Genomic DNA, 27,331 nt, shown 5'->3' on the forward strand with positions numbered 1-27,331 from the left:
TAATCAATGTTAAATTCTGAAAGAACAATAGAGCTTTATAATATCATTACAGGCTAGTTTTGATGTTGGTATAAGCCCAATTAATAAATAGGCCATCTCTTTCCTTGTCAAGAACTTTCAGGATGTTTGGTTCTTTAACCTCTGGAATGAATAAGAATAGCTTGGGGAGCCTTTCAGCATCTGTATTCAGAGCCTCATTCCCTAAAACTGATTCACTAGGTCTGAGGTAGGACCTGAACATCACATTTTTTGAAAGCCCGACAGGTGATCTGAACACACATTACAGGCTGAAGGGCAGTGGTGTGCACTTCAGGGAGAGACAAATATATTATACAAATCAGCATGTGATGAACTTACAACTTTACACAATAGATAGTTTAAACATGTGTAAACTGAATTTTTGACTAAAATATTTTTATTTTTAATGGTTTTTTTTTTTTTTTTTTATAAAGAGAGAGAAAGAGTGTGAATGGGGGAAGGGGTAGAGACAGAGGAAGACACAGAATCTGAAGCAGTCTCCAGGCTCTGAGCTGTCAGCACAGAGTCCCACGTGGGGTTCGAACTCACAAACCGTGAGATCGTGACTTGAGTTGAAGTTGGACGCTTAACTGACTGAGCCACCCAGGTGCCCTTGACTAAAATATTTTAAATGAACTAGTTGAACTTAATGGAATATTTGTCATTTTTTAAATGAACATAAAGGTAACACATCAAAATCGTTTATACATATACATATTAACAAACAACAACTTTTGTTTCTTTTTTTTTAATTTTTTTTCAACGTTTTTTATTTATTTTTGGGACAGAGAGAGACAGAGCATGAACGGGGGAAGGGGCAGAGAGAGAGGGAGACATAGAATCGGAAACAGGCTCCAGGCTCCGAGGCATCAGCCCGGAGCCTGATGCGGGGCTCGAACTCACGGACCGCGAAATCGTGACCTGGCTGAAGTCGGACGCTTAACCGACTGCGCCACCCAGGCGCCCCAACAACTTTTGTTTCTAAAATAACATTTCAAACTTTGTTATTTCCTTTTCAAGGCTTCCACTGCCATCACATATTAAATAAACATGTTATTTCAATATGACAATTAATAACTGAGATCTCTGGGCATAGAAATCACTTCAATCCACTGCTACAAATGAAAGATCAAAAGAGGTGCAGGCTTCTGATTTGTATACATGGAAAAGTGAAGCCATCCATTCACAAAAGGATCATGAAAGAGGAAGAAACAGCTACTCAAAAGACTTAAAGAGCTGCACAGCTTTCTAGCATTTCTTGTTTTAAGAAATCAGGGGGTTTACATATACACTTTTGATAATGCAAGAATTAAACTTAAAAAAATTACCACATCTCCATACAACTATAGGACCTTGGCCATTAGAAAAACTATATATAGAATTTTTACATCTAGGAGAAATCTAGTTGCATTTAACCCAATTCCCTTATTTTGAGATAAAATCCACAGCCCAAAATGGCCAATGTAGTCAACCAAAGACACACAGGCAGCCGGTTACAGAGCCAGGATCAGGAAGCATTGAGTGTTGCCCAAACCACTCACAAAGAAATGGAAATTCTTGCCTACCTTCATCCTTAAGGATGAAGCTCCCTGTATATACTCTAAGGGTATGAAAGGAGGAGGATGGTACAATATGAATGAGCGTGATTTCACAGATGATATAATTAAGAATTTTAAACAAATGTTTACTTCTATATGACTACCCTTTTGCTAGGTATAAGAGAAAAGTCTTTAGGTTTTCATGGGACAGAGATCACATCTCTATCCCTGACTAATCAGACTGCTTTTAATACTATGGCTCCATGTAATTTATAATGTTAGTATTTCCTTATCATTTATTTTCCTGTTATGTATTTCAGTTTGGAGAGTTGAACTGGAGAGGTATAGGATAGTGAACATTTTAGGAAAATTCTAGAGTTGTGCTTTCCAGTAAATTAGCCACTAGCCTCATAGTACTATTATAATGTAAAAAAAAAATGTTTTTTTAATCTTTATTTTTGAGAGAGAGAGAGAGACAGAGTGTGAGTGGGGGAGGGGCAGAGAGAGAGGGAGACACAGAATCTGAAGCAGGCTCCAGGCTCTGAGCTGTCAGCACCAGAGCCCAACGCAGGGCTTGAACTCACAAACTGTGAGATCATGACCTAAGCTGAAGTCAGATGCTTAACTGACTGAGCCACCCAGGCGCCCCTACAATTTAATTTACAATTTAATTTACAATTTAATTACAATTAAATTTAATTAAACATTCAGTTCTAGTAGATAGACTAGTCATATTTTAAGTGCTCAATAACCTCAGGGGGCTAATGGTTGCCAATATGAATGGTACAGATATAGGACATTTCCATCAATAAGAAAGTTCTATTAACTTCTTCAATAGCGAAATAGGAATAAGTAATACCTAGTACTTTCTTTAGAGAATCTGTCATGGGAGGATTATTAAGTGAAATGATTAATGCATAGCTCTAGCACAAAGTACACAGTCAAGGTAAGCTACTGTTGGTAGATCCTATGTTTTCACTGGCAAATGGAAAGGCCTGTCTTTTGTTTTTGTACAATGTTGTTTGGCTGGTTTGTTGGTTGTCTTTTTTAAAAATGATCCCCAGCATTATCAATTTTATAACTAAATTTCATACTTCCTAATTAAAATGGTCTTTTGTAAACACAGTAGACATCAAAACCCACAATACAATCATTTAAGAATAGGCCACTTACAGAGCATTAAAAATATATTTCTCTGAGATTCTACACAATCTTTCACATAACAGAGGAAACACATCTAACATTTCTGCTTTGTTTTAGTTATATGATGTTACTACAATGGTAAATCATTAAAATCTTTCATAATGGATATTCACTGTGGAGAACTATGCATTGCTGAATATTTCCAAGCTACAAAGAAACATTTAATTTTTAGCTTACTGCCCCGCTACAGTAGACAATGAACTTTTAAGTCATGAAAACGCCTAAACATAGCAAGGAGGCAAGTATTAAACAGAATAAACTCATCAACTATTTCCAGAGTAACTCTTAATAGGCAATATTGCACCAGAAGTTAGAAACTGTGGGGCTGCAAAGATAGAATCTTTAGTGAAGGAATTTGAAAAGTTTCATGAACTGGAAAGAAAGTTAACTAGCAACACTGCCTAACCCTTGCAATTCCTCAGATTTCATACATGTGACACTCACACGTACAAAATACGTAGCAAGACCAACATTGCCTTTTATTGAAAAACTACTTAGATTTCTTCACTTTCATCATCAGAATTTGCTTTAGGCTTTCTTCATGGAGTAAATCTTCAAAATAAGTTTAAAAAATCACTTCATAAAAATTACACTGTATGTAGATTTGAATAGAAAACAAAGCTGCGTGAGACTCAAACTGGTCTGCTTGGCTTGCTCTCTCTGTGATTTACTCCTAGCTATGTGCCTCATAGCTTCTGGCATTCAGAATTCATGCTTTTGCAAATTGCAAATTACTAGATCATGAATCTTTTGGCATCCTCTACAAATATTCAAAACCACAAATGTAAAATAAGAATGTAGATTGCTTAGTATAGGCTAGCAGTCTCTAAATCTTTTTTATGCATGTCCTTTTCAGTATACTTTTAAGCATGTGTCCAAATATATGGATATTTACTAATTTACAAAAGATATACAGATACCATTGTATAGTTTTTATATTCTAAAACATAGCAAAGATAGAGCTTTGAAGAGTAAGATAAAGGAATGTGGTTAATAATATTCTAATAACTGTATGGTGACAGATGGTAGCTAGATTTATTGTGGTGGTCACTTTATAATGTATACAAATGCTCCCTGTTGTAGATCTGAAACTAATACAATATTGCTTGTCACTACACTTCAATAAAAAAGCATAAGATAAAATGTAAATAGAAGATCTATTTTTGCCATTTCTCCAGCTGATCATTTTGTATATCCCCAGTTGGAGTGTAAGTGCTACTGGAATATAGAGAAGGGAAAGATCAATATGAGCTAGTGTTTGGAAAGGCAACAAGTAGCAGGTGAGATCTGAAATGTGTCTTGGAATTAAGTGGGTGAGGAAGAAGAAGGTAAGAAGATTTGAGGTTGTGTCCTTTAAGAGGAGGACAAGGCAGGTGTATAAAAAGAAATGACAAGAGGAAAGACAAAAGAATACCTTCACCTCTTCCTTTCTCAAGACAAATACTTTTTATTTGAGAGAGAGAGAACATGCGTGCATGAGGGCACAGGGCAGGGGCAGAGGAAGAGGGAGAGAGAGAATCATAAGCAGGTCCCACGCCCAGCACAGAGCCAGACATGGGGCTCGATCTCACGACCATGAGATCATGACCTGAGCTGAAATCGAAGAGTAGGACACTTAACTGACTGAGCTACCCAGGCGCCCAAGACAAATATTTTTGATTTTGGAATTTAAGGGAGTTTTTCCTGGTACCAGGGCCAGAATATCTATGGTGGAGAGAATTAAATGTCTTAGAAGAATCAAATTGTCTTAAATAATAACCAGTGTGAAGGGAAAGGGCCAATGGGTACTCTTATACAATGGTGCAGAGAATTAAAATAGTAGTAATGTTCCTGGGACGCCTGGGTGGCTCAGTCGGTTTAGAGTCTGACTCTTGATTTCAGCTCAGGTCATGATCCCGGATTCATGGGATCAAGTCCCATGTTGGGCTCTGCACTGACTGCAGCGCCTGCTTGAGATTCTTTCCCCCTCTCTCTTCCCCTCCCCTGCTCGTGTACTCTCTCTCTCAAAAACAGAAATAAATTAAAAAACAATAGTAGTATTGTTCCTGAAATGACTCTGACAATACAAATAAAAAACCCTAAAAATGTGCACACCTTTGGGACTTTATCCAAAGAAAACAATCACTTGTATGTATAGAGATGAACAGAGATCTTGCTACAGGGAAGGTTTATCACAGGCTGTTTCTAACAGGAAAATACTGAAAACAACCCAAATTCTAAAAAAGAAACAGAACATTGGTTAAACAAAAGGTGTATCTGTGCAGGGGAGGATGATGCAGCCATTTAAAAAGATGTAACAGTTAACGACATGGAAAACTGTTCTAGCAGACGTTGTTTTTGCCTATCCAGGATCCCTTCTTACGGTAACAGATCCATGTCTACCTTTTGGGAAACCACACATTCCCCTATCTCAGTCCACATGGCTTGGGAAGAGATGGATCTTCCCCCTGAACAGGGTTGGACTGGGACCTGGCTGGTAAGAGTATCACATCTCCTAGCAATTATGATTGGTTTGAATGAACCCATGACCCAAACAAGGCCAGTAAGAGTCAATTTCAAGATGTTAGCTGGCACTCTTTGAAGAGTCAGTCTCTTTCCATTGAGGTTGCTAAGCTGATAAAAAGTAAACATGCAGCTGCCAGTGGCTTTTTTGCTACCATACTGTGAACCTGCCCGAGAAAATGCTGTCACAAAGGAAAACAGAATCTAGAGAGGAAGAGTAATAAGATTTGTGGTGTTATTTGAGTATCTGCATTCAGCCATGAATAAAACTAAGCTTTAACCTTGGATTTTTAATTTATTTATATGAACCAAAAATTTCTCGTTTTTTGCTTTAGTCAGTTTGAGCTGGGCTTCTGTCTTCTACAACAACAACAACAACAAAATCCCAATTTTAATATTTGCATCAGGGCAAAAAAGTAGGTTACAAAATAGAATCTACAGTAAGATTCAGATTTTCACTTGAAAAATACATATATTTATTAAATATGTATAGAAAATATACTTGAAGAACCCTTCTCCAAATTCTTAATGGCTGTTATTTCTGGGGTGGCAGGATAGTGATTATTTTTCTGTTTATACTTATCTCTATTTTCCAATATCTCTGTGGTAAAAATACTACATAATATGGAAAAAACTAATTAAAAAACTCTAAAGAACTCTATTCAGCTGTCTTCACCCCTTGCTCTCTGTTGTTTATAACTCCCAAATCATTCTTCCCTTCTACCACAGCAGTGAATTTTGCTGGACACATCGCTACCCAGGTAAAGATCACATTTCTGAGCCTCCCTTGCAACTGGCTGTGGCCATGTGACTAGGTTTTCAACAAAAGAGTATGAGCAGAATTGATACATGCAACTTGTACTATTCACTTAATATCTTCCCTTTTCTTTTGTTGGTCCTTCCCACAGGCTAGAATGAAGAGTTGAGTAGCTTTGAGCAGGAGTTGAGTAAGCTTTGAATGTGAAGAAAAGGTAACATCCTACAGGATGGAGAAACAATATGGAAGGAATCTGGATCTCTGTGTAAACTTGTGAAGCAGAGCTACTTATCAGCCCTGAGCTGCCTGCTTATCTGTTAGGAAATAGAAAAATAAACTTCTATTTTATTTGAGCCACTGTACTTCTGAATCTCTTTGTTTATATCATCTTAGCCTATCCCTTACTAATATGCTCCCTAAAGTTAAATGACCAAATTATATGGCTATGTGCATATGGGTGTATATGTGTGTGTGTGGTAGGGTGTGATTGTTTTCATGCCTAATATACCGAACATTAAAATTGTAAAATCTCACTATCTAGTTCCAAATGGATAAAAATAAAGTACAAGCAATAAGTGGCATCAAGGCAGTTTCTCTGCCTTTAAAATTTGGAGTTATAAAGGCCAGTTGTGCAATTGTAGCACCAATCCTTTTTCCTAGGCTGATTCTTCAGCTTTGTCAGCAGCTCTGCGAACTCATATGATTCCAACAAATTCCTATTCTGTTAAACCAGCCAATTTCAGTTGCTTAAAACTAAGAAGGCACAGTGATGCAGCATACAGAGATGCTTTAGAAGGTTCATGAACTCCTTGCACTGTATACTAAATACTTAACACATACACACCTACATGTGCACACACACACATGTGTTCCTCAGTTTTAGGTCAAGGGAATCCATGCTATGATTTGGGCATATATGTGTGACAGAACATGCAATACAACCTTCCCAGATACATTACAGTTGAACTTCTTTGCAATCCCCGGAAACAGAATTCGTTTCATGTGGAAATGTAGAGGATTTAAATTTCAGACCATACCAGAAATAATACACTGGTTCAAACAAGGAGATGTGGAGACAACATAAAGAGGGTTAAGAAAAGAAGGTAGCTAGCGCTTAAAAAAAGTGGAGATAACCCCTTGTTGGGAAAGCCTCGAGGAGGACCTAAATGCTTCAAGAAGAGTTAAAGAATAGCAAGGATATCTGTAATTGAAACACAAAGGAATGAGCAGCCAATTAAGATGGGTCAGATGGAAGACTGTGGATAAAGAGTTGTGGCCATGTTAAGAAACTATACCTGTTAGCCAGCCAGGCTTGGCATTTTCAAGAACCAGGCTAAGAAAATTAGCTGAGGAGAGAAAGTGAAATTGGTTTAGAATGAATCATTAACTATTATGTTAATCCAAGCTGAACTTAGTGATGAAATAGTCACAGACAACTGCCTACTGGTGTGTGAGCATGAAATCTACATCTTAATTGCTTGGGCTCAAAATGCAGCCACTTCCAAGTTATCAAGGTCAATATCAACAGTGTAAGTGAGGTTGATAGTATGTATCCTTGATATGATGTTGACTAAAATGCACTTTACTTTGTGGTCTTACTCCCCACAACTCATAACCCCAGTCTAATCATGAGAAAAACATCAGACAAATATCAATTGAGTAAGACATTCTACAAAACACCTGACCAGTACTAGTACTCCCCAAACTGCCAAAGTCATTAAAGAGAAGGAACGTCTGAGAAACTGTCACAGCCCAGAGGAGCCTAAGGAGACATGCTAACTAAATATACCATGGGATTCTGGGATTCTGGAGAGGATCCCACAATAAAAAAAGGACATTAGGTAGAAATTCAGAAAATCTGAATAAAGTACGGACTTCAGTTAATAATAACGTATCAACACTGGCTCATTAATAGTAACATATGTACCACACTAATATATTAAAAATAGGAAAAACTGAGGGTAGGAATTCACTACACTATTTTGCAACTTTCCTGTAAATCTAAAACAGTTGTAAAAACACAAAGTTCATTTTTTTTTAAATGCAGTTTTATTTCACTTACAAACTTGGAGGAAGTTATCTAGGCTTTCTGTTCTTCATTGGTTTCATCTATAAAATTAGAATGGTAACAGTGGCTATCTCAGAAATTTGTTGTGAAGACCAAATGACTTAATACTAAAATGCATAAAACAGTGCCTCACAGATACTAAGCAGCCAGTCAGTATTAGCTATTATTAGTTTTGAATATTTGTAAAGTACAGTAATATTTTATGCATATTGCCTAAAGTATGATATCGAGATCTGACATGTAAAATATTAAGGTCTAACTTTATGAACAAAGCTGGAAATAATGAAATTTCCCCCAATATGTCAAAAATGACATAATTTCAAAGCTGGCAAATCAAGTGAAGTATAAACTGTGTTAGTATTAATCTATGGTCACAAGGTAGGTCAAAATGTAAACTTTGCTGGCCCTGGTAAGAATTCATCCTGCATTAAGGGCTTAGGAACCTAGTACTCACATAAAAGGTGGCAACTCTCACTTAGGATCTAAAATTCTTCACGGTATAAAAAATAAGTGTTGTATTTTAATGCCAATGTAATGACTTAGATGATTCCCACGGAGAAAATGCTGGCTAGGTTACAGATCCAAGATCAAAGTCAAAAGATAAAAACTTTTAAGTCATTTAGATATGTGGCAGGAGAAATGAGCGGAAGTCTAAGGGCTGAGACAGACATTTCTTCTTGTTAGAATACAACTAATCAAACACAGGGAACCTACGATGCTTTTAACTACTACCTTGAATTGCGCAGACCCACTGTAAGTGCTGGCATTTTTGTGCAGGTAAAACCACTCAGCTGTTTTCCCTTTCTTTCTAATAACTCAAAATTTCAATCTAAGTTCTCAGATTTACCTATGTAAGTAACACGAATGCTTAAAAAAGAAATTCTCTCTTTACCGTTAAGTATCTCCCTGTTATGTCTTTGACATTTTAAAATACCAATCTAGAATATACTCAAATAAAATGTTTACTATGCTTTCTTTTTTGTAAATATTATGTAAGAAAAAGAATTATTCCCAGTTATATACAAAAATGTGATGAATGTCAGCATAGCTTCTTTTGACATTAACAGTGACAGCTTTTGATTTGTTTACAGTAGAAGGGCAACCACCCAGAGACTGCTCACTTAATCACAAAGCTGGGGGCAAATACATATATCCTTATGACAAAGATCAAAGACTCAGAGCTGAAGGAATGAAGGAAGATGTGAGAATCAGATATATTTAATCTAGTATAAAACAGGGGAGTAATAGCGACACACAAATGTCAATTCTAAATCCAGAATGGTGGGATTTTTTCCCTTTTTGCAATAATATGCTAGGACAGAGATTTCAAAACCTTTGGGAATATTAAGATGCTTTGACACATTTATTTCCCTTCTTACATCTAAAAATCAGAGACTTTTTAAAAGTACATTTTATTTTTGAAATTATAATGTTAGGATTAGTTTGGTCACTGCAAATTAAATTATTTACTCCCATCTTATTATTTACTTTCTCAATCTTCTTGATTAGCATTTTTAAAGCAACTACATTTAGATTTTTTAAAATACCATTTTCTTACTTTTATATCCCCTGTAAGTAAAAATGTCAATTTTATATTCTTGAATTTGCATAATCTTTCACTTAAAAAAAAAAGGCAACCTTTTTCTTTCATAATGAATATCCCACTAAGATGATATTTTGATATGGATACTAAAGAATACATTAACTTAATTTTAATAATCATTAGTTATGCATACAACCTTTGTTGTAAGAAAGTAAGTTATAGCAACCAAGGTGCGTATAACCTTTCCAACTTTATATATTGTATATGTTCACATATGTATAATCTCTCCAGGTAGTAGTTACAGGTTAAGATTTTTTAAATTTATGGTGATAAATAAATGCTTTGTTTTTCTGATTTTGTTAAAATATTCTTGATACAGTGTATTGATTTTCAAATGGAAAGATGATTATTTTTTGGTTTTCCACAAAAATGATACACCGTGAACCTTTTACTATATACATTATTATTCTCTTTATGGCAACAAGTCTCCAAAGAAAATACAAAGCATGAAACCACACTAAACTGCTCTCCATATTAAAATTATTTGTGTCTCCTATATTATTTGTGTCACTTAAGATAATGCCAAATCACAAACTAATTACATTGTTTAAAAATTAAATACACTAGTTACCTATGTAAAGATATGCCCCTCTCTCCAGTATACAAATGATTATAGATGACTGGTCTATATTTATTATTATTCCAACACCACAGTTCAGAATTCCATGTTCTGAAGGTTAGAAGAGAAGGCAGTAAATATCCCCAAGTAATAGATACTTGAATATATGAACTCATTTTGTCTCCATCTCTTATGATGCCTATAATTGACAATAATCACCATACAAATTACAAGTGTTATCAAAACCTGAAAGAAATTTTAAAAGAAGAATCCAGTAATCAAATTAGACAAACAATAGCCTTTAAATATTTAGAAATATTCCTGAATGAAGCTGAATCAGAAAGATGATTTTCATGATATAACTTATTACATAATATAGTGTAGTAGTTTAAACTGATTAATGAGAAAATTCATTTCAAAGATAAAGCCAGGTTCCAAAGGTGAAGATGAATGAAGTCATTGTGAAATCACCGATTTATTCTTTATGTTCTCTCCTCAAACTCACTTCCCCTTCTTCCTCTGCTTTCACCCATTAACCACATCTAGCTCCTCTATGTTCCCTTATACTCTCCTGAAGGAATGCCCTTCACTTCCCTAAACAGCACAATTTTCAGTGAAGTGAAGGTAACAGGAATTAGTAGCTGTCGTCTTAGAAAGAGACATGTTACTGTATTTTCTGTATTAGTCTGGAGAGCTACAACATAGACAGGACAAAGAGAAATAACCATAAGAAAAATATTATTGTAACTACAATGCTGTAAAAAAATTACTGACAACTACAATGTGCATCTCCTTGTAAATCCTTTCATTTTCATTAAAATTAAAACATGACTCACTAATGTGCTGCAAACTAAAGTGTCATGTCTCCTACAGTTTTCATATGACTATAGAAGGTAAATGAATGAAGCAAACTACAAGGCAATGATGCATAAAATTGCTACTATATATTACTTTCCAGGCAGAATGCTATCTATATATGGAACACAAGATATTTCAAAATGAATGCTACTTGTTGTCTTTATAATTTACAGAATTGAAATTAGTATTAGAACATGTTAATAAACCCTGGAAAAGTACCATATATGCATACCAAGGTATTATGTGTATACATGCAGTGCTATATAGATTTCATACATAAATAATAACACTAAATTATTAATACTATAGAGAATATACCCCCATACCCCATTTCTAACAGTAAGAAAATAATCAACCTGCATGAACTGGAATCAGATTCATTTTCTTCTTCACTAGTGCCATCATCCACTTCTGGTCTATCCAGCCAGTGTGCACCGCCACAATCTTCTGCTGTAAACTCAAATGCAGGGACTTCAGAGGTGGATGCCATTGGCCAAGAAGGTGAATTCTGAAAATCCAGTTGGCTGGACCTTCGGTAACCAATTGAAGCCAAAGGCAATTGTAGGCTACATGGATCTAAAAACTTTCTCCCACCGTTTGCTCCAGTCTGTCCTCGATTCCAAAATTCTCCCTGCTGGCTGTCAACTGTAGAATTAGATGATGCTTGATGGCTAAACCACCTCCATCTGATTTTCAAAATCTGCTTCACATCAAACTCTTTACGAGAACCAGACATCCTCAGAGAAACCAAGTGATCGTCTAGGCAACGGGCAAAAAGCACTGCACACAGATTTGTGCATCCAACCAAGACAAGAGAAGTCTATGCCCTGCTGTGCACAATAAACAGATTGAAAGGAAATAAATCACATTCACATATATATCTACATTAACTTTTATACGACTATAGCGGAATATAAAGAACAAAGGAGAATGAATAACGATGAAACACGGTGGAACATTCCATTCAATCAGAGCAAACTCTCATCCACCTATCCTGAAGCAGCTAGAGCACTTTCCCCCTTTCTCCTTTCCCATACTGACCATTAGCTCTCACAAACACTGACAGCATTCATTAAAGTCCTTTCAAATGCAGAACACCCCCCTCTTTTCTTAAACCACAAGTGACAGAAACTGAAAGCACTATCCCGTTGCAATATCTCAGTCTCTGCTGCTTAGTGTATTAACTCTTTCATTGCTACAACAAGGAATTTATTCCAGAGCATTTTCCTTTGTACATAAAAATCACTGTAAAACTAAAATGTTTCTATTTTTATACTAAATTCCTAAATGAGATATCACAAAATAATCATTTTTAAAAAGCATGTTTAATTAGATGAGTAATAATGACTTTTAAGCTGTGCTTTTTTGGGGGAAGGGAGGGGGAGGAATAAAAAGGTGGGGCTCCAGTTTGTGGCTTTCAGTTTCTATCTTCTTCCTTCAGGAAAGGAGTGTATTTAATTAATACAGTAAGATCTGGGATAGGATTTCATTTGAGCAAAGAATAGGAAAAAGGAGAAAGAAAAAGTCTGAAAACTACACAGGATCAAAATATGACAGTACTTACTCTTTTCTTCAAAAAAACAACTTGAAGCCAGTATTGCCCTATAGTTGGGATTGGGCTGCTTTAATTTAGTATAGTTTCCAAATTTCTATGACACCACTTAGAAGGAGGAAAGTGTAGTTCAAGAAAGCTACCCAGGACTGGGACAGGATTACTTCTTGGCTGTACAAGTACCCTAATGGTGCCCTCTGTTGTTAGCAAAACAGAAAAATAGTCTGAAGATGGTGACAGTTAAGGCAAGCTGATAAAGCAAATAAAAAAATCAAAATTTAAAATACTGAATAGTTACCGTGAGCCAGACACCCTACTAAGCATTGTGAAGGACACAGTTGCATAACATCTTGGTTCCTACCTTCAAAAAGAACTCAATCAAGTTACTGACACAAAAAGCATTTGATAATTTAAATATAAGAAACATTACAATGTTGCAATATTAATATACTGTGATCTACAAATAGAGAATTTAAGTTTTCAAGGTGCTCAGCATCTAATGCTATTCACTCGAAAGAAAATGCCTATTATCAACTGACCAGAAAAAAAAAAGTCTGCTTTGGAGGCTTACAACAATACTGGGAGGTATAGATCTTAACCTCACACAGCTCTCGAGAAGAATAAAAATTATTCAGAGAAACAAGAATGAGAGGCATGAAAAGCTATCTACAATTTTGTGCTCAATATGGTAGAACAAACCATAAATACTGTAAGAAACAGAAAGGAGGTATCAGGATGGTGTGGAGTGGCATGGGCCAGTTTCATTAGGGAGAAAGCCTCTAGGGATAGTAAGCTATATAGACAGAATGGGGATAGATTTTATTAAAGAAGGAAGATCTTAATAAAAACATGAAGTGAGCATATTGACAAAGAAAGGGGGAAAAACAGCAATGGACCAGCCAGCCAGACATACCTAATTAATTTTAAGGAGCAAAAAGACATAAATTGGAATGAATACGATGAGATAAAACGCCTTGAGCACAAAGCAAAGGTGTAAAGGCTCATAGGCAATAACAAGTGGACCGTTGAGTGGGGCACTGTTTTAAAAAATTAATTTGGCAGTAGCATGAAGGATGCATTCGAGAGTAAAATGACTTTCTCTGTCTGCTCACCTGTCATAACTCCACTCTATCCACCTTTATTTCTAACCATTTTCCAACAAGGACACATTGCTTCTTTGGTTGAGATAGAGTCTACATTATGTTGCTCCCTCTTCTATATGCTGTTTGTGTCCCAAGGTCTCTGGTTTTAAGATATTACTCATCCTGGGGTGTCTGGGTGGGTCAGTTGGTTAAGCAACTGACTCTTAATTTTGGCTCAGGTCATGATCTCAAAGCTCATGAGTTCGAGCCCCACGTCAGGCTCCGTGCTGCCAGCACGGGGCTTGCCTGGGATTCTCTCTCTCTCCCCCTCCCTCTGCCCCTACCTTGCTCTCGTTCTCTCTCTCAAAATAAATACATAAACATTAAGATCTTACTCATCTTTTGAGGTTAGCACAGGCACTACTGCCCCAAGAGGCTCCTCCAATTACTCTAGCTTTGTGGTTCTCAACAGAGGTAGCACCAACCCTCCACTCCTACACCCCCAAAAAGGGATTCTGGAAGTCGCGGGGGCAGGGGGAAATTTGTAGTTGTTTGATGACCACAGAGTGCTACAGACATGAAATGGGTGAAAATGGCAAACATCTTGCAGTTCATGGTACAGACCCTCATAATGGAGAAATGCCACTGCAGTAGTGCATAAGCATCTTGCATCATCTCCATTCAGCTTTACATAAAAGAATTCTTTTCTCTCCATTGTTTTGAAATTCATCTGTGTTGCTGCCTGTAGCAGCTGATAGTTGGTTTTTATAGCTATACAGTATTTCACTATATAAACATACAAGCAAAAAAATGCATTCTATTGCTCATTTTAGTTGTTTCTAGTTTTAGATTTTTAGAAGTAATCCTGCTACGAACACTCCTGTCCATGTTATCTGGTGCACATGTATATGCATTCCTATTGAGTATATATATACAGAAACAAAACTGCTATATCATAAGGTATGCGTATGTTCAACTTTGATTATTATTGATTTACACTCCTACAACCATATGAGGATTCCAGTTACTCCATAAACACTGGGATTGTCAGTCTTTAATGTTAGTCATACTGATGGGTGTGTAGTGAAATCCCATTTGATTTTACTTTACATTTCTCGTTATTAATGTTATTGGGTAACTTTTTGTATTTACTGGGCATTTGGACATCCTTTTGTGAAAGGGCCTTTGTCTCTTGATCTTTTTAATTTATTGGCGCTCTTTGTTTCTAATATGAGTCTTCTATTATCCATATAATTTTAATGTAAACCACCCTTTTCCACTGAATTGAGGTATTACTTTTGTTATTAATTAGCATCTCACATATACAGAGATCAATTTGGGGATGCTAATTGTTCTATTTGTTTATTTTTTTAATGCTTATTTATTTTGAGACAGAGAGAGAGAGAGAGAGAGAGCGAGCACAGGGAAAGGGCAGAAAGAGAGGGAGAGAATCCCAAACAGGCTCCATGCTGTCAGCAGAGCCCAATGTGGGGCTCGATCCCACCAACCATGAGATCACGAGATCCCACCAAAATCAAGAGCTGGATGCTTAAGACTGAGACACCCAGGTGACCCTACTGTCTACTTCTATGCCAATAGTAGAGTGTCTTAATTATAGTCTACCTATAAGATGTCTAATATCCATTAAAGCAAGTTCCTATCTCCACATATATCCTTTTAGAATAATTTTTAAAGCTAATTTTAGATATTTACCCTTCTCTATATACTTTAAAGTAATTCTACCCAATCCTTTTCTCAACAAAAAGCCCCAACCCTATTGAGATTCTAATTGAAATTGCATTAAATTTGTGTATTAATTTTGAAATGATTGGCATTTTATGATATTAAGGCTTCACATCTAAGCATATATGCTGTTTAGTTTGTTCAGAGCTCATGCTCACCAATAAGATTTTGAAATCTTTTGACTATAGGTTCTGTGCCTTTCTTACAAAACTTTTTATCATGTTCTTTTCTTTCTTCTTGTCACTGTAGTAAATGCAATATTTTATTTCTAGTTCCATTTCCACATGGTTATTGCAATTATAACAAAAGTATTGAGTACATTTATCTTGTATCTAGTCATCTTATCACACTTCTACATTAGTTATATTTTAAAAATTGGTGTTCATTTTTCATTATGTTAAGTTAGAGGTACTTTGAGACATCTAAGTGGAGACGTCAGATAGTTGGATAAATGTTTCTGGAACTCTGATCCAAGCTCCAAAACCTCTAACAGAAGTCTAGTAGTGGAGAAGCCACTAAAGGAGACTGAAAAGGAATAACCAACGAAGAAGAAGAAAATCTACAGGGTCTGGTGTCAGGCAAGTCAAAAGATAAAGGTATTTCATGGCAAAAGGCATGGTCACAATGTCAAATAAGAGGTCAAGTATTATATGCAAAGAAATATGTCCACTGGAGTGGGCAACATAAAAAATTTGCCAAATAAGATAGGAGGAGTCTCAGTAAAGGAGTGGGGACCAAAGCCAGCCTGTGGCGGGTTGAAGGTTAACGGAGTATGAGAGGAGTAAGAGAAGACATGTATAGACAACTCATTCAGAAAATCTGAACAGTGGGGCACCTGGTTGGCTCAATCGGTTAAGCAACCAACTCTTGATTTCAGCTCAGGTCATGATCTCACAATTTGTTAAGTTCGAGCCCTGTGTAGGGCTCTGTGCTGACAGTGCAGAACTTGCTTGGGATTCTCTCTCTTTGCCCCTCCCCTGCTCGTTCTCTCTCTCTCAAAATAAATAAATAAGTAAACTTAAAAAAAAAAAAAAGAAAATTTGAACAGTGAGGCTGTATAATGGGATTGTAGCTGGAAGAGGTGAAGGATCAACGTAATGGCTTTGCTTACTTCTTTATTTGTTGCTTTTTAAAAATATAAAGCATATTGGAATGATAAGAATGATCCAGTAGGAAGAAGAGACTGATGACTATAAGGAGAATCACTGGAGCAAAAAACAGTGAAGACTCTGATAAAAGGAAAAGAATGGCACCTGAGTGCAGCAGATGGCTTAGTCATAGGAGGAGGGATACTTCCTCTGTTGTAAGATTTATAACTTTCTAAATGCATCGATTATTTAAAAGGATAGATATGCATTAAGCAATCTACTCAAGATGAAAATCAAATCAGCCCTCTAAAAGGAATCATGAAATAATAAAGATTAGAGGAGACACTGAAGAATTAAGAAATAAAATGACAGAATAAAGATCCAGCTCCTAAAAACATTTGCCAGTATTTTCTCTTACTTCTAGCAAATTTAACCAAAGAAAAAACAAATCAGAATTCAGAAAGAGGATAAAATAAGTTATAATAAAATAGAATATTTAAATAAAGAGTTAAAAACACTAATATGGCTACAAAAATTTTAAATGTCAAGTTGAATAAGGGAAATGCTGACAAATGGAGAGAATTTAGGCAAGCAAAGTTGGAAAATAGTCTTCAAAGATAGAATTTGCTCAAAATCCCTTACAGCTAGATCTCTATTTAATAATTTTGCCTAAGGTGAAGCTTGTCTAAGCATGGGCACTTTGGAGAAAAATCTTCATTCTAACAAAAAACATTAAAAAATTATCTATTGATACAGTAGCTTGTTATAGTGCCCATGTTAGAAAGAGCTTTATGGAAATTATTTCCCAGCTTTAATTCAATTCTTGGGCCAAATACTTTCTTTATAAAAAATGTGTAGGGGCGCCTGGGTGGCGCAGTCGGTTGGGCGGCCGACTTCAGCCAGGTCATGATCTCGCGGTCCGTGAGTTCGAGCCCCGCGTCGGGCTCTGGGCTGATGGCTCGGAGCCTGGAGCCTGTTTCCGATTCTGTGTCTCCCTCTCTCTCTGCCCCTCCCCCGTTCATGCTCTGTCTCTCTCTGTCCCAAATATAAATAAGAAACGTTGAGAAAAAATTTTGGAGGAAAAAAAAAATGTGTAGTTAGCTTAAGAGTTAACGCTTTAGTGGCATGAAATTTAATATTTACATAACACCTTTTCTTCTGTTTCATCAGCTTTTGCCAAACAATATATAACTGTTTTGCTCAAAAACTTACCCAGCTCGGTTGAGGAGTACTTCTTAAAGTAATTATTCTCACAAGATCAATACGTATTAAAAGTCATTACATTGCTAAATTATTAAAATGGTCTGCCTGGACTACTCCATATCAATTAGATCCCTTCCTATTCTCTGTACCCCAACTCCTTAAATTTTTTTTTATAGCACCTATCATTGCCTTGCATACTAGCTGTTTATTTCCTTACTTATTGTCTTTATCCTCACTACAAAGTAAGCTATAGTAAAGCTTTGGTTAATCACTACAACCTTATAACTTAGTATGGTGGCTGGCAGACAGTAGGTGCTCTATAAATACTTCTCTAATGACTGAATGTATCGAACAATTACAAGAGCAATAATAAAAATATATACATTTTTGAAATTATAAAGAATCTAATTTAAAAAATATTAGAGGGGCACCTGGTGGCTCAGTCAGTTGAGTGTCCCACTCTGGATTTTGGCTCAGGTCATGATCTAATGGTTCGTGAGTTCAAGCCCTGCATTGGGCTCTGTTATGACAGTGTGAAGCCTGCTTGGGATTCTCTCTCTCCCTCTCTCTCTGCCCCTCCTACATCTCTCTCTCTCTCAAAATAAATAAATAAACTTAAAAATACATTAAAAAACATTTATCTCTGGTGACAAAATCTTTTCAGTATTTTTTCAACTTAAGAAAAAAAACCGTAATATATAATACATTACCCTAAGTGTTGCCTTTTTCTATTTCACTCTTTAGGCATAAGAAATTTTTTATCACTTTGAAATCTAATGGCTAAATAGATGTCTTTTTAGAGTGACCAACATTTTCTTCAAACTGATCATCAAATTCTATTCTGTACCTCTCTCTTAAGAAGTTGCCTTTCCTTAAACTGGAGATGCAGCTCACGCTACTTAAAGTAGAAAAGTCTCAATTATGACATTTTTCAAAATGTAATTAAAAAATCCACATGCAATTTCTGCTTCAAATCTGCTCAAATGTTAGTTTGTGAATTCAAAAGATGACTCTATTCAGTATTATAATAGCAATACTGAAATGCCATTAAGATAGACTGCAGACAAGCTCACTTCAACAGTGTGACTTTTAAAGGCATGGCTTCACTCAATAAAAATCACAGCTATTGAGTAACCGAGTTATATGGGTAATCATTATTATACAAACCTCTCTACATAGTTTTTAAGACAACAGCTTTGCTCTATGAGCAATCAATTGTAATAAATCTATTCCTATAGTTTTAAGTGTGTAATATAGATCGCATAAAACACTTCAGGAATTAATTTCACTGTACTAGCCCAGCAGCATTTCACCTTCCCAAGTTTTCCCTCAACTATAAAGAGTTACAACATATGATTTCAAAGAACACTTTAAAGTTTGATGTTCTAGGATAGACTTTAAACTTAGTCAAATTAGGTCTTTTATCAGAATTTGGCTTAATTATCTGAAAACTAATATAATTCCACTAACACTTAAAAATGATGGCAGAAAATAGTTAATTATTTACACATATTAGAAAAGATGTGAAATTTAAACTTTAATTTCAGAAATATGTCAGGTATTCTGTACCTCTTCTCCAACTCCATAAAAAGTCATTATTATAAAAAAAAAAAGTCATTATTATAAATGTAAAAACAAAATCCTACTTATGTAAATTCAACACATCTCTGTGCTATATGCAGAAAAAACTTAAAGATAAGAACACAGAAAATAAAATCTTTCAGGGCAGGGACCACCATATCCCTAACAACTTGTACAGTGCATGGCATTCAAATTTTACTAAATTTAAATCAAAGAATAAATGAATAAATTAATGACCCAGACCTTGATTGGAAAGATCTGAAAATCTAGCAGAAGAGGGTTTTGAATGAAACACTTACTGAATTATCAAGAAATAAATATGTCCTTTATGTGGGAGGGGATGAGGTTCTTGAGTCCATTTAGATGTATGCTTCAAAAAAATTTGGCAACGGTGAAGAATGGATTTGTGAGGGAAGGCACCATCAGGAGAGAGACCAGTTAGAAAGCTCTTCAAGGTAAGAGGTACAGCTTAACCATGGCTGGAGGCAAGGAGATCTGAAAGGGGGATGGACATTAAAGATATTACAGAGACAGGCCTCATAGAAGCTCTGTGGCAAATGGAAAGGAAGCAGTCCAAGATGATAGCATTTTCAAACTTGGGTGACTGGAAGAAGTAGGGTAACATCGACATAGAAAAGGAAGTAAGAAGGCTACAGCTTCAGGAGGATTGAGTGTAGCTTCAGATAAATTTGGTTTTAATTAAGTATTGGAAATAGGGGTCTGGAGTCTTATCCAGCTTATACTTCAGTATCAATCTATTTAGGAAATTAGAAATTTAGAGTGTGGATAGAGGGGTCCTGGGCTGTTAACACTTGTTATCTTTTCATTCTTTCTACTAGTTACACACACGGCATCAAAATTTCTTTTGTAATGAAAAGAAGAACGTTAGAATATAATCCGAAATCCAAAATAAGGTTTCTGGTACAGTGTTAAATCTTTCACGTTGTTAAAAATAATTGGGTAATATTTCTGCTTTAATCAACAAATTAAAGATGAATATTGGATTTAAATTCAGCTGTAACAAACCAAGAGATTTAGCTTTGTAAACTACATGGTGAACCAAAAGGTCAGCAGTTGAGAACTCTGATATATATGGAAAACTGAAGGTGCTTCATGGCAAAAGCCATCTAATATAGAAATTTTACTTCTTTGTGTACCCTAAAAGCACTCTGTAACATATATAAGATCAAGGTGAAAAAAATGTGTGAGGTAAATTTTAACCTTTAAACTAAATTATGTCTCCTTGCTAAATGATCATACATTATCCCAAACTACTTGCTCAGATAACTTCTTCCCTAGACTGGAAACTCTATTAAGGTTACAGAAAGAGCCATGACTTTTGAGACACTTAAAATACAAGAACTGACATTCAATTTTAAGAGTTCCATACAGCATGATACAGACATAGAGGCAGGCATAGGGTACTAAGGTCAAAGCAAAATTTTCAATCTAGCTGGACCTCTCTAAAAGCCCCTTGTCAGATGAAACCTCATAATTGGTCCATTAAATGAAAAAGTCAGTAACTGTAAAAATTATACTCACATGTCCTTAAAGATTTTAACTGAAACACATACATGTACATTCATTCACAAATCTTTTCGTATAGGGTTAATGCGTACATTTTACGTGGGCCCCCTGCTGAGTTTGTGTCCTCTTTCTTGTATAAGCCATGTCCACAATGACCCAACATCCATGATTTCCATTTATGATTTCTATAAATGGAAAACTTAAAAGCACTTCAAAAATAATACAAATACAGAATCTATTAGACCAGTGGTCCGTCCACCTTGAGATAAAAAGCTTCTGCCATAATGAAATTAATGTACTTCCTTCTAGCAGAAAGTGTTACCATGAAAAAAATGTCAGCTGAACAAAACAGTGTGCTTAGTGATGTGTCTAATTTACATTTCAGTATGAGCTCATTTCCTTGAGAATTACTAATAGTCTAAAACCAGTTAGCTGGCCCATGAACTTTGACAGGCACTGCTTTAGACTTTGATGATCTCCAACAGACACACACACCCTCCCTCACCCCTACCCAGTCATTTTACAGTTTTCCAGCCTTCGTCAAATTTGATAGCCCACCTGTTAAGAACTCATTTACATTAAGATCTCCCAGAGCATTCAACTTAATTTTCAAAGAATGACTTTTTTCTTTACCCTCATTAATTAACATGTTTACAAATGTTTCATAATTATTAAAACAAGCATAACTGTTAAAAATGGGTTTGTGAATAAACACAACCAACTTTTGGTGAGTATCCAACTCAAGAGGTAAGCACAGAGTTGTGCGGAGTTGTGCCCTACTGTAGGGCATTCTATTTAGCCAAGAGTGTTTAATTGGCCCTGGGGATCAGTAAGTACAATTGACAGAGGGAAGAGGGTGCATTGGGTTAAAGCTATGAGTCAGTTCAGAGGTAGCTAGTTGAGGGTGCTTCTGTTGTTATTTTCCCGCCTTATTACTTCTTAATGATAAGCCTAAGTGATATAGCAGAAAGCCTGAGTCAATAACTAAGCCACTCACCAGCTAGCTGTATAATTTAGGCAAATCACCTCTTTGGTTTTCAGTTTTGTGTGTGTGTACATGTGTGTGTTTTAGTTAAATCAGATTAGGTAAGTAACATATGCAAGTATTGAGTAAGGATCTAGATTTCTAATAGCAGCTACTATTTCCTAAGTGTGTAAGTGTGCGTGATAATATGTGAAGTACTGTACATTGAATGGGGCTTTAGTTGTCTCAAACACTCTGGCAAATAGGTCATTCCTTTCTCCCCTTACACATGAGGACGCTGAAGTCAAGTGAGGTTATAAGATATGTGGGTAGCAGGGTTCAATGTGAGTACAAAGACCAGATACTTTCAAATATGCCACATTGCTGCTTGCTTATGAAATATTCTCATCTGGAACTCATAACTACTTTGTGAGAAGGCAGAGTAGGTATTTCCCCCCATTGTCCAAATCAGGAAGCAAATTCAGAGTATAGTTGATTTGCAGGTTAGATATCAAGGAGGAGTAGAGTGGACTTAAATTCTTTACCAGTAAGACGTGACCAAACTAAAAGCAAATAAGGCACAAAAAGAGAAAAAAAACCAAACAGTCCTTAAAGAACGTATCACTTCTAATATAACAAAATACTGTTTATCATAATTGCAATTAAATGCCCAAGTGGTCTTTAATTCCTGAAGCACAAGAGCCTCCCAGATTTCTCCCCACTCGACTCCTTCCCAGTTTCTGTCACAAATTCTTATAGGACAATATGTGGACCCACATTAATATATATCAAAAGTACCTTTTCATCTTTCAACTGCTTATTGGTACTAATAACTGGTAGTAAAGAAAGCAACATTCTAAAAATCAGTTAAATTAACATTATATGGTGTTTTTATCCCCACACTCATCTATAAAAGTTATCACAGTTGATACTATGAAGACCATAGTATAATTGTAGCAAAACATTTCCTTTTAAAAATAGCCCTTTAGGGTGAGCTCAGTTGGTTAAGCATCCAACTTTGACTCAGGTCATGATCTCATGGTTTGTGAGTTTGAGCCCCATGTCAGACTCTCTGCTGTCGCCACAGAGCCTGCTTTGGATACTCTGTCTCCCTTGCTTTCTGCCCCTCCCTGGCTCACTCTTTCTCTTTTAAAAAACAGTCCTTTAGGGGCATCTGGGTGGCTCAGTTGGTTGGGCACCTGACTTCGCCTCAGGTCATGATCTCACCGTTCTCATGAGTTTAGAGTTTGAGCCCCGAGTCAGGCTCTCTGCTGACAGCTCAGAGCCTGGAGCCTACCTCAGATTCTGTGTCTCCCTCTCTCTCTGCCCCTTCCCTGCTTGCACTCTGTCTCTGTCTCTCTCTCAAAAACAAACATTAAAAAAAATTTTTTTTAAATAGCCCTTTAACTTGATGACAGGTAGAAAAGATTTCCTTGCCACTCACTCTTGGATTTTATAAATTTAGGTATATATTTGCTGCAGCACAAGGATGAAAGCTATAATACTATAAAGGTAATGGCAAACCACCAATAAACTCCGGCTTGATCCTTCATGGTTGGCATGTGCTGAGACACCCAACTGTCTTATGTGCCATAAAAAGTAATAATCTGGATAACCATCATTTTGTCTTTTACTGACCTGAACCAAATTCAGCATTTCTATCTTCTATGTAGCTTTATGGTGATGGAGGGAAATAAAGTAATCAATCAGTACTCTCTAGACACAAATATAATAAAACAAAATTGGCTGGGTTCTGTGTATACATAATGAGCCAATCACAGATCCAGCTGATTCTGCTGCAGAACCAATCAGATTTTATAGATGGTATATTAGCTGGAACAGTGAAAGCTGGGTAAGGAAAGGGTAGTAAAGGGCAATGTAAGCAACAGAGAAAAACGTGAAGCACTGTTTCTCAGCTGCTTGTAATTAGAAATAGTTAATCAATACAAATGTTACACCAGTTCACCATTATAAAGAAACTCCCTGGCTTGCCCTACAACTAGACCTTAAAAAGAAGCCACCAATTCATTCTATTATTCTCGAATTCAATCATTCTGTAATTCAGTTCCAGCAAAAAGCAAAATGAGTTATGTAAGTGAGTCAAATGGCAAGCAGTGGAGACCAGTGGAGGCTAGAATTATTCTTAACAACATTGCTAGGAGGCAGTTCAGAACAGTCCTCCCCAACTCCCCATCTCTGTGGGGCAGGGGGGTAGGACAAATTGGTTCAGGCCCTTCCAAAGCACCATGCTGAATCTGTCCACCAATTCTAAACGACTATGGAGCAGGAGAATTGGGTATTTCTTCTTTCTACTTATCAGAGAACTATCGCCCCAAAGACAGGTATATATTAAGAAAAAGTGAACCAACCAGACTCAAGTCTAAATTTCCTCATCTACTTTCCATACTATAGCCAAAGTAACCTCCCAAAATCTAATTCTTGAACATCTTACTTTTACTTAAAACTTGTTCTCGATCACCTACAAGAACAATAAAAGCCAAGATCTTTACAATGGAAACCAGTGTTTCTAACAATCTAGTAGTTCTTGCTACCTTTCCAGCCTTACCTTCCTCTCAACCTCTCTTCCTATTTCACACTTTTTCTGTCATAAGAGCTAAAACACACTACATCAAAGGAAGCAAAATGAGTATTATTGCAATATTTCCCAAATGAAAAGGACTATGGAAGATACTGCAGATAATTCAAGTGTGAGTGGAGTTAAATTTTTTTCCCTTCTCCATTTAGCCTTCAGTTAACTCTCTTAGCTCTGTTCCCTGGTGATCTGATAAACACAGGTATGCCAACTATGTCACTAGGCAACACTGCTTATAGTAAAAATGATGAGTAAATTTGCACCTGAACTCAGAGGAACTACAAATAAACTATAAATACCTCACAGGTAGCCATAGCTTTGACCTCCCTGAGTGTGACAGCTCTTGTAATTGGCGTATCCCTCATGGGGACCCTGGAAACTAAGTCTATGGAGTGGTGTGGCACATCGTTTCCTGTGAGACCCGAGATGTTTAAAACCAAGGCAGCCACCTACGTCCACCTGTTGCGAGCTTTCTCTCCTTCAGCTTTCACTTGGAGCAGGGACTCCCAGATGGCTACGGGAACTGCTTACATGGACTGCTGTGAGGATCACAACCACAGGTGAGGGACACTGGATGCTGTCTTGCTTGAAAGCTGTGGTTCCTGTCTGATGTCCTTCTAAGTAAACACACCTATGGTAGATTTCTGACTGTTCAGCTGAACCTAAAAAGACCCATACACTTGCACGGCAGTAAAAGGACATCTCAGAATGACACTGTAGATGTTTTACAATCGGTACCCCAGCCCCTCCCCTCTGTCTGTTCTTTTAGACTAACATATATCCCTGACAAATAAAATACACACCTTGTACTCACCTTTCTTTGTTGTTATTCCTTTTCTGGGGAGCCCATCTTCCAGGTAACATATCCTACCTCCCCATAGTCCATTCCTTCAGCCATCTGCTGAGGTGAAGCTATGGATACTTGCAACCAGAAAGAAAAGAGATATTGCATAGGTAAAGAATGCAAGGAAACTTTGCTGAAAGGCGAACTGTATACACAGAAAAAGAATGGAAATTTATTAAGAATAAAAAATAGGCGAAATTGGTGGAGAGATATGGCAATAGCATGTTAAAGTGTAAAATGTCCAGATAGAGTGTCTAGACCAGTTGAAGAAAGAGCAGAGTAAGGCAGTATATCAAATGCGGCCCCTCCTTCTGCATTATTAGCCACGGGGAGAAGCCAGGGAGCCCTGGATCAGCATCAAAGGCAGGGGACTTTAAGAGTTAGGCAATTTGGTAATCTGTAACTTGGGAGAGGGAGAAGGGGTGGAGGGAAGGATAACAAAGGAGATGGTTTACCAGTAGTTCAGGGAGGGAATAGTGTTGCTATAAGTCAGCTCCACCTCTATCTTCTTAACCTGATTATCCTAATCAGCCTGTCCCCGTGGAATCTGTAAGCTGATTGTTAATTGCATAGCAGAATTTTCAATGGTATTACAGCTTTCTTTAATCCCAAACTATTCAGATCTGTCTCCTCTATTACAGGTTGCCAAATACCCTAACTTGTTATACTTTAGGGCCAACTCCATTATTTCCAAACTCTGAGAGTGGTTAACTTGAGAACTAACCAACATGTAGCACTTAGAAAAAAATTTAGTTCTTCTAGACTTGCTAAGGGCTCTAGTTAGTCTCCTTTCAGTGTGTGAATTCTTAAAGTTAAAACACCCAGTATTCAAAAGCAAAATAAAGAAAACCAGTCAACAGAACGAGGAATGAAGTATACATGCAGAGACACTAGCAAGGTATCCTGGAGACCTGGAGGGGAAACAGCCCCAGCTCCTAACTTGCTGTTGTTGATGTCAGTTGCCTCTGAGACTGCTGCACTCCCTGCTCTTGGACTCTGTGACATAAAGCTATATCCTTCTTTTAACAAAACACTGTTTTTGCTCAAGCTATTTTGTCGCCAAAAATTCCCTAAAACCAAAAACAGTGGTTGGGGCAAAGTATACAGAATCAGGTTTTATCATATGGAAAGATTCTACTGATGAATCTATTGATGAGAAGGAGAGAGAGAACTCAATTAGTGCTATTTTATTTGGGATTGTAAATTTCCCATTCATCTTTTTATTCTCACAGGAGCTAACATAGTGCCTTATACACACCACATTTAACACATGTAAATATTTTTTGAATGAACATATAATTAAAAAACAATGAATCTACTTGGTCAAAATAGTATGTCTAATTATGGAGTTTTTCAAAAGCATTTCATTTCCAATTAATAAAAAATATTCTTTGCAATTCTCATTAGCATAATTCTATGATTAAACACACATGCTTTTACCCACACCAAAAAAAAAAAAAATGCTGTTTTCTAAGCTCTAAATGCTGAAAAGCATATTTTGGATTTCATTTCTCTGGATTTTATGTTAACTCATAGGACTATAAAGCCTGCATAGCGTAGTCATTAAGACTGTCTGCAGAATATTCCAGTTCTCCTCCTGCTGGGCACATGATAGAATTGCATTTCTCAACCTCCTTGAAGTTGGGTGTAGCCACATGACTTGTTGGGCCAATAAAATGGCAGCAGAAGTTATATGTGTCACTTCCAGGTAGAAGCCTTCAAGAGCCAATGTGCAATTCATCACCTCCTTTTCCCTGCCCTAGCAATTGTGGAAGCATGTGTTGGGATGGAGCCTCTGATAAACTGGGGCTCCAAATGACCGCCTGTAACAGAGTTCTGCTGACCCTAATTGGATATGCCCTGTGACTAAGAAACAAACCTTTTTCTAAACCAGGAAGATGTGAGGGTCTTTTGTTACAACAGCAAAATTTACCTGATATATTCACCAGACACCTCTCTCAAAAGTGGAATGAAAGCAATGAATAGCTCCAGCCTTCAATCTGTCTTCAGAATAGTAACATTTTGTATAGCATTGCATCATTTATAGA

The 27,331-nt window shown here is 36.6% G+C and overlaps 1 protein-coding gene across 10 annotated transcripts in view; it reads right to left on the reverse strand.

Annotated features, from left to right (window-relative positions):
- KLHL5 (kelch like family member 5) overlaps window positions 1-27,331 on the reverse strand; it is a 106,490-nt gene that overhangs the window by 71,227 nt on the left and 7,932 nt on the right. For 2 of the 10 annotated variants that reach the window (XM_040485578.1, XM_040485590.1), the window contains exons 1-3: window positions 25,254-25,351; window positions 11,463-11,936; window positions 10,261-10,359 (exon numbers count right to left, since the gene is read on the reverse strand). The exons of 3 other annotated variants lie outside the window; for them this stretch is intronic. In XM_040485578.1, the coding sequence (XP_040341512.1) occupies window positions 10,261-10,359; window positions 11,463-11,842 (479 nt within the window). In that variant the 5' untranslated portion in view covers window positions 11,843-11,936; window positions 25,254-25,351. Of the gene's footprint in view, window positions 1-10,260; window positions 10,360-11,462; window positions 11,937-25,242; window positions 25,352-27,331 lie in introns of those variants that run through there. 5 more of the 10 variants (XM_040485588.1, XM_040485609.1, XM_040485599.1 and 2 more) reach the window with 5 other exon arrangements.

This window comes from Herpailurus yagouaroundi, unplaced genomic scaffold (genome assembly GCF_014898765.1).
Source record: "Herpailurus yagouaroundi ecotype Mexico unplaced genomic scaffold, PumYag 28, whole genome shotgun sequence".
In the NCBI taxonomy this organism is placed as follows: Eukaryota; Metazoa; Chordata; class Mammalia; order Carnivora; family Felidae; genus Herpailurus; species Herpailurus yagouaroundi.